The following is an 8,758-nucleotide window of genomic DNA, read 5'->3' as shown; positions in this document are numbered from 1 at the left end:
CACACACACACACACACACACACACACACACACACACACACACACACACACACACACACACACACACACACACACACACACACACACACAGGGGGGCGCAGTCAAAGACAGACGCAGCGCAAGAGCCAGTCAGCCCAGGCTAAGGCATTGCATGTCTTGCTTCACCTCAGGGCACCACTGACACAGGGAGGCAGCAGGTTCATCACATTACTGTGGAGCTCTGGTTTCATTGGCAGCTGCCAGGTTAACCGTTTAGCCCTAGTCTGGTTTAATACCTTACAGCTTAAAAGTTAAACAGGGATTTGTAACTAACCCAGCAAGAAGGGTAATGAGTTAAAACATCCACTAAAGTTTAGACATCCACTAAATGGGCTTACTTCCTCAATGATGTGAAACCATGATAACAGGAAAAATATTACAACATAGTAYTACAATTATTCTCAAACAATGACCAGCAAAGAAACTCCAAACCAAGGATTTTTTTTTAATATTCATGTTGCCCAGTACTGCGCGCTCAAGAATTCCACGACCACTAGATGGCGGGCTTTCATGTACAATATGCACGAGTGGAGTAGAGGGCAGCCCACTTACTTGCACTCTCTGTCCTCGAGATCAAAATGCGGGTTAAAGTTGATTAGAATTCTCTGGTGAGGTCCAGGCGCTGTAATCACCCAAACGCATTTCTGAGATGGCAAATATGATGCCGGATAGCCAGGTGAAGTGAGGTAATTCGCATTCGCTATTCTGATGTTGTCCCCACACTTGTCTGCAAGAAAGAACATGGAAAAAAATACAGTCAGCACAACAGCCCAAAGCAACGCAGATAGCCTACAGAGATTAAATGAGTCAATAATGTTGGCAAGAGTATGTGTTATAAGCAATTATAGCCTAGGTTTTCTAAACTATAGGCTATATTATTGTAGAGATGGAGATGAGGGGGATCTGTTCAAAATAAAACTGGATTTGAGTTGATCTGAATGTCAAAACAATCATTATAAAAGTAAATTCAGGAGCATCATTTATAGGTCCACCCACGCCATACAAATATTGTCCTACATTGTCTAAAGATGTCTTAACTAGGCTACATGCGTAAAGACGCACGGGTAAGGGAAATCCTTTCTGACCATCAAAATGCTAACAATTAGGGAGCCTATTTCCCCCAAATCTGAGAAATCGAAAGTTTGGGACTGTGGTTATATCTGCATTTTTGTAAAAATGTTGTTATTGACAAACCTTGTTCTGTTCAATGTTCTCTACCTGTGCAGTACTCTATGTACCCCAATTTAGGTTGTTAAATTAAAAAGAATACAATATAAAAATGTCTAATTTAATTCAAGCTAATTATCTCAGAATCACATTGTTTCTGATAGAACCTTATAGTGCCAAGCTCTCGAAATCTATTTTAAATGTATTAATTGCTCAGATGAGATCATACACTTTTTACAGGCTTGACGTTAAACTATACAGTTGTTCACAAACATTACCAAAAGTGTAATTAGTGTTATTATTCTTATTTCGTGTTATTATCGATCACTATTGGTGTTTTATGTTGGGGCATAACGGTTAGGATGAATATGTTAGTCACTTATAGCCCAAGTGAAAATTATAGATGTTCTTACTTTTACGCGTGAAAAATGTTTAAGTCTGTGAAATGTCACCAACAGTAATTAGCTAGAAAGACTCGTAATGACTAAGGGCCATATGCCCTGGCAGGAAGTAATTGATTAATGTAGAGGACAGAGTGGACGGGGAACGGATACTACACTGTGGCTGTGRGGGGTTTGGTTGAGCTTCGATAGGAATGGCCGATATGGTGCCATGTGACTTTTAGACAATATATCATATGGCAATAACGCCAAACAATTCGAGAGTATTATAAACCCGACTATTTCCCAGATTAAATGTGGCGAGCATATGTAGGCTACATTTATTTGTGGATTGGGGGTATGAAAACACAGGCCTATCACCAAATATCTACGCCACCTATTTGCGTTTGCGGACTAAACTTTATTAACGAATGATTATCGCCTTATAAAACGTATTTCTCTTTTCATACAGATCACTTCTCCAAGCGCCAGAGAATAACGCGCCTTTCTTGTGTCTAGAGGCAAGCCACTTCAAGTAGCCCAAATTACCCTATCAATTCATCTTAATTTATGTGTGCGAAGCTCAACCAAACCCAGCACAGCCACAGTGTCATGCGTTTGGATTATAACTACAATCTGCCATGTAAAGTAGGTTACTTGAAATTAGTTTTGAATAGGATAGGTGACAATGCGATGTTCAAGAGAATGGGAAATATAGCTATATACTATATAGAAATATAGTCTCTCTTTAGTTTTTCTCGTAAATAAGTTTACTCATAGAAATGAAACAATTAGTCTAAGTGTCGCCTATATGCTACAGCAAGAAACAGCCTACTACTGTACCCAAACTTTGACACTCTTTTCATAATATTCTACAAAAATAGAAGAACCTGCACACTCAAATAATAAGCCGGTGGCAATGACAACACTGACCCGCGGGGAAGACTTGACAGGTGAATGCAMGGAGGTTTTGAGACTCATGTGTCCTTAAAGGTCAAATGCAGCAGTTTTTGTCTCAATATCAAATAACAATTAAGTTTGGAACTCTCTTTTTATTTGTCTAATAACTAATTTACCGCCTGGTGATGTCACCAGGCATGCCAAAACTCCATCCCACCAAAACAGGCTGACATTTCAGGCTGTCTTTTCAAACAGCTGTTAGGCTACACTAAAATGGTATTATCATCATTTTCACAATTTCAGAGAATTATTCCAACCTCATTGTGTGGATATGTAAAACACACCTAAATCATGTTTGTGGCTGCACTGTGCCTTTATCAACATCAGGAAAAGTATCCCAGCATATAATAGTTGTCACTTACCATTTTTGAAAGCTTTAGCAACYAAGAAGATGTCCATTAAGAGGAACAGCACTAATCCACAATGCATCCTTGTTTTGTAAGAAAAATATTCATAGGAAAAACAAAAAACAAAAAACGAACCTAAATAAAACTCCTCCCAAGGTTTTTCAGGCCGTGTTAGTCTTCCTTATTTTCAAGCTTGGGGCTGAAGGAAAACAAATAAAGCAGAAGTGTCTTGACTGAGGCAGTTGAAATGTGTCTGGATATGTCTCAGGTTGTCTGCTGCATCCTGTCATTCAGCTCCGGTTTCCTCTCTCCTCTTCCAGTTGAGTTCCTCTCTCAAACGCTGGCGTTGCCATTTCCTCCACACAAGTCATCGGAGCTAGCAAAGGAAGAAGTAAAAATCCCAGGCACCAGCACCAACAACTCCCGTTTCAACTCCTTGGAAACGATGACAAGGCAAGAGGTAAACCGTCGGTGCTAAATGGAAATAAATATTAAGAGTAAGCAGCAGCAGTGGTGAGGATATTCGTTTCAAAAGTGAGCAGATCATCAAATCAAGCTCGTGTTGTGCCCCTTCGCGCCCTGCTCATTCTCAAATCTGACAGGACACGAACTGGTAATACTAACATCTGGCGAAAGGCATTGCCATAAAAGGGGCTTAAAGCGATGGATACACCCCCTAATTTGAGAACGCTTTTCTTCTTTTGAAATAGTGTGCTGCCTGCCTCAGCCTGACTGCTCTAGCCGAAATCTCAGAGGGGTCTCTGATTGGTTTGATTACAAATGTGCAAAGCCCAACCTTTGGAAGCCACCTCTCTCTTTATTAGCGGAGGAGGTCTCGGCTCCTGCTCCGAGACTCACTAGACTCGCTCTCCCTCGCAGAACGCGAGGGCGCTCTCTCTCTTTCACTATCCCTCCCCTAGGAGATGAACTGTCACAATGTGTAAGATGCCACTAAACTCCCTAATTAACTATGCTAACAAACATCACTACTGGAGAACAATAACATAGACCACTGTCTGCCTCCGAAACTTGAATGTCTGTGTGCCAAACGACTTCTCTCAGAGTTACTATGCTAATTCGGAATAAATTGAGCTCCKTAGGAGAGAATAGCCTCAATTCTATTTTGTATTCAATATCGAATTATCATTCTAAAMAAGAGATATTCATTTGAAATATTCACATATTTTAACATCGATCTATTTTTACCCATTAATGGGCTACTTAGATATACTACTTGTAAAAACATTTTGTATTTTATTTTGTATTTTATTTMACCTTTATTTAACTAGGCAAGTCCGTTAAGAACAAATTCTTATTTACAATGACAACCTACAGTTAAAGCATGAATCATGATAGAACATTCATTAAAACGTCACATTGAAACTTAGGGAAAACCAATAGAAGTGCAAAGCATCAAGCAATTTGGCTTTTCAAACTGTCTGTTCTTATGGCATTGCACAAAAGAAGGAATTATATTCAATATGAAATGCTTTCAAAAAGCTGCTATGCTCACCAAGTCCCATCTAGGATAAAATGGTATGCAACTTCTCTGACACGAATCCAAAGGCGTCTAACATTCCTTACATGTGGAAATCTGAATTACAGAGTAATTCAACATTTAAAGCAATATTCGTATAGACACCACACAACTTGCATTCCTTGCGTGCTATGCTGTTCAGAGAGATAATACTTAAATTGAGTGTATTTTCAAAACCATGTGAATGAAAGCTAAGCACATTCTTCACCCAGTGCTCTCCATTTAGCAAAAMTGTCCTGCCTCTCCTGATTTAAACCCAGCCACGTAAAGCAAGCAAACGGCAATCACCTGTGTCTCGTAGACTCACTCACAACCCCATGTGTATCCAATATCGAAGCGAAGCAGCTGTCGGCAGGCTGACAGTAACCCCTCTCTCTTTCTCTCTTTCTCTCTATCAAATGCTGCGGACTTCTTTCCCAAATCCGTAAACATCAAAATCACCACAGGAAAGGACAGGTCTCCACAGCTGATGAGAGAGGTAGTCAATTTCCAAGTATTTTACCAGTCAATCAATAGCTTGTATGTTTGCAACCTTACGCTGGGACCGGTCCGGGGCAGCCCTGTAGCGCTCAAAGGCACGCAGCCGCTGCTGATATCTCCGAGACTCAACTCAGTGCATAGACAGCCACCTTTCCGCCGTCACAAGTGAYGGAAACGGGATTTGCGCTGACAATGAACAGCTCTGCGCCGGTAATAGACAGCCAGTCAAAACAATCACAGCATTGGAGAAGATATCTCCTGTATAGATCCTTGATTGATTTTATGCATTGATTTGAATGTAGGCCGATTCCTTATTGCTCTATCTGTACTGCGCGTCTCGCACCACTCTTGTTTCTGACTGCTGTTTTCCGCTACTGTAGGGCTGCTGAGAACACAGGACTGGTTTGGAGTCTCCGGAGTCTCGAGACCCAGCTAGCCAGTCACACGCGCCTTTACCAGGGGGTTGCATCGGCAATCGAGTTGCAGATTAAACTGCCGTCGCAGTCTACAGATTAGACTCTGTACATAGATCTGTGTCACAAAGTGGATTAGAGTAGGACACATCTGAACACACCCGCATCATTAGCACTGACATTACAGCTGCCAATCATTTAGCTCATMCTCTACATTAAAGGATATTAGTCTTCTGAAGCTCTCACGTTGAATGTGTTGAAATTCAAATGTAATATTGACCGGCATCTTGAAGTGTCTAGTACTGTTGAGACCTGGGCTGGGGAGCGCGCATAGGTCGCACTCAACCCTGTGTGTTTGGAACTTCATATTGCTCAAGAAGTAGGATAAACAAACCCTGTGTCATGATTTGAATAATGTCTTGTGAAAATAAAACAAATGTGAGTTATTGATTGACATGACAATTTAAACAAGCTGAACACACGACGTTCCAAAAGTACTTTGGAGATTGTTAATCATTTACATAAAGATTTAACGCCCATTGCTGTCATATTGAAATGAATCTCATCCAACGCATGAAAAGAATTGCTGAAATATTGACTCAGACTGCATTTTCAACACACCAGGGTGGCACCGAGGTTGGAGGGTCTGGGAGACAGAAAATGTGTCTTGGAGACGGACTCCGACTGAGAGCTCACACGATAAGGTTAAAGCAGGTGGTATGGAGGCATCTTGGGGAATTCCCTAATGCCTATAAGACTTCTATTTTTGCAAACAAGTGTATACTTAAGCAATAAGGCCTGAGGGGGTATGGTACAGTGCATTCGGAAAGCATTCAGACCCCTTCACCTTTTCCACATTTTGTTACATTACAGCCTTATTCTAAAATCGATGAAAAAAAGTATTCCTCATCAATCTACACACAATACCCCATAATGACAAAGCGAAAACAGGTTTTTAGATTTTTTTTTGCAAATGGGAGAAACTCCCCGAATACAGGTGTGCCAAACTTGTAGCGCCATACCCAAGAAGACTCAAGGCTGTAATCGCTGCCAAAGGTGTTTCAACAAAGTACTGAGTAAAGGGTCTGAATGCTTAAGTAAATAGTATATTTCAGTTTTTTATTTTTAATACATTTGCAAAATTTTCGAAAYAAAGTGTTTGCTTTGTCATTATGGGGRATTGTGTGTATATTGATGAGAGGGGGGGAACAATTGAATACATTTTTGAATAAGGATGTAACGTAACAAAATGTGGAAAAAGTAAAGGGGTCTGAATACTTTCCGAATGCACTGTATTTGGCCAATATATCATGGCTAAGAGCTGTTCTTATGTACGACTGCTGGCATGTATTCATTGATGCAAACAAAAACCAGGCTTCCCCCCAAAAATGGACCAATATTAGTTTTTTTACATCAAATAATGTATCTCTCATCTTTCTGTGTTTCATAATTTTCCTTCAATTAGCAAGTGGCTCAATCTACTGTGTCTCACAGGAGAAAGTATCRGAGTGAGCGAAACAGCGCCCCTCTGTATCTCTAAGTGTAGGCCATCTATCAGATGCTGTCTGGTCCAAACGAGTATGACATTGTTGCAGCCCGTAGCATTGAATGCGAGGGAAGCCAGCGAGCATTTGGCCTCCCTTGATAAAAAAAGTATTTTAAAAAAAGTATAAAAAGCCAGCTTGGATTTGGCGTCACTCCTATCAAATCCCATTGAGAGCATACATCTCGTTGTGTTTTTGTCCTCTGGTGGCTAGCTAGCCAGCTAGCTAAAACTGTCCCTTTCCTAAATTAACCATGGATGGAGATAGGTATTTGGACTTGTGGTTTTACTTAATTCTCCGTACTGGCCAATGATTATAACGGCAATTCTGATCCAACCATTAAGTCATACATTGTTGTGTTCTTGGCCTGAGAGGATGGAAGTTCAAGATGTAGAAGGCTAATGTTAACTAGCTAATGTTGCCCATGAATGGAAGTTAGGCTAACGAGCAAGCATTTTAGCCAGGTAGCCTAGGACAACAAAAAATAAAAGCGTGTACTGTATGACAGAGTGATAGACACAATTTTGTCTACGATAAGAGAGAAGATGGCACACACACAGGCACACACGCACACGCACACACACACACACACACACACACACACACACACACACACACACACACACACACACACCACACACACACACACACACACACACACACACACACAACACACACACACACACACACACACACACACACACACACACACAAAGAAATCAGAACCATGGACAGCCACATCATATTTAGCCTGCTTACGAATGTAGAATACAGGCCTATAGCCTATATGAGGACTGTATAGCCTAAAATGATGAACACCAATACAAAATAAAAATACTGAAGTTTATAGATACCACTCTTCTTCAAATAAATTGCTAATATTAAATGGGGTGTTTTTTGTGTTTTATTTTTATTTTATATGCCATAGCCCTATAAAGAAATGGAGCAAGATAAGACAATCACGGCACTAGCCAGGCTAATGGTAACTGTCTGTAGTCTTCCTAGAGAGAAAGGAATGAGCTGTTTTTTTCCACTCACCACTGGTAATTCCCCTTTTGCAGATAACACTCTACTTTAGAGAGGTATTGAGCCCTCTATCAAAGCGCCACTAACTAGACTTGTGTGTCTTGTGGATAACAAGGCTTTGAATAATGGGACGGGGTAATTTCACAAGGCCGGCTGCCTACTGCCATATCTGAAATGAGGGGGATTGTGAGGGAACAATAGAGAGCCATTTAAAGGATTTGCTCCTTCATATCCCACAGTAATCTTTAATAACATTCCTGGAATAATTAGCCAAAGCACAAACAGACATTATATTTTTTGCTCCATCGTGAGCTGAGTTTGACGGTCTGATTTCATTAGGGGAGCCTTGCCTTCTTCTTCCTTCTTCTTCTTTCCCTGAAACAGAAGAGTACTGCCCCATTGACCAAAACACATGTTCATTTATTCAATACAAACTCAGGGTGAAAGATTTCATTATTTATTTTCTCATCAATGGAAAATAGACTGTACTCAGTCAGGGTTAAAGTGGTCTACGTCCCAAAATGGCACCATATTCCCTATTTAGTGCACTACTTTTTTTCAAAAGTAGCGGACTTTTATAAGGAATCGGGTGCCATTTGAAATTCAGACAAAATATGCCACCCTTTCGAGGAGGGCCGCCCCATTTCATTTTCCAGTTACAGCTGCACAATAAGGCAATATTTTCAGCTATGCCTCAAATTACTGGGTGTGTGGTGCCAGTCCTGATGTCATATCAAGCCTATGTATTGCACACTGAGCCCAAAATTCACACTGGTTAATCCTGCTATATGAACAGTAATGTTACATCTGCTTCTGCCACGCCCTCTACTGCTCATCCTTTGTCTCCTTGACCTCCACCTCTCTT

The 8,758-nt window shown here is 40.7% G+C and overlaps 1 protein-coding gene across 1 annotated transcript in view; it reads right to left on the bottom strand.

The window, feature by feature from the left end:
- The window catches only part of LOC111953206 (neuropilin-1a-like), a 111,228-nt gene extending 107,547 nt beyond the window's left edge, over positions 1 to 3,681 (bottom strand). Inside the window, 2 exon segments of the mRNA XM_023972327.2 lie at positions 592 to 766; positions 2,909 to 3,681. Coding sequence (XP_023828095.1) covers positions 592 to 766; positions 2,909 to 2,975 — 242 coding nt within the window. The 5' untranslated portion in view covers positions 2,976 to 3,681.
- Positions 3,682 to 8,758: the final 5,077 nt, after the last annotated feature.

Source organism: Salvelinus sp. IW2-2015, linkage group LG27 (genome assembly GCF_002910315.2).
Source record: "Salvelinus sp. IW2-2015 linkage group LG27, ASM291031v2, whole genome shotgun sequence".
Classification (NCBI taxonomy): domain Eukaryota; kingdom Metazoa; phylum Chordata; class Actinopteri; order Salmoniformes; family Salmonidae; genus Salvelinus; species Salvelinus sp. IW2-2015.
The sequence above is the reverse complement of the archived record's forward strand: the minus strand, read 5'-3'. Positions and strand labels throughout refer to the sequence as shown.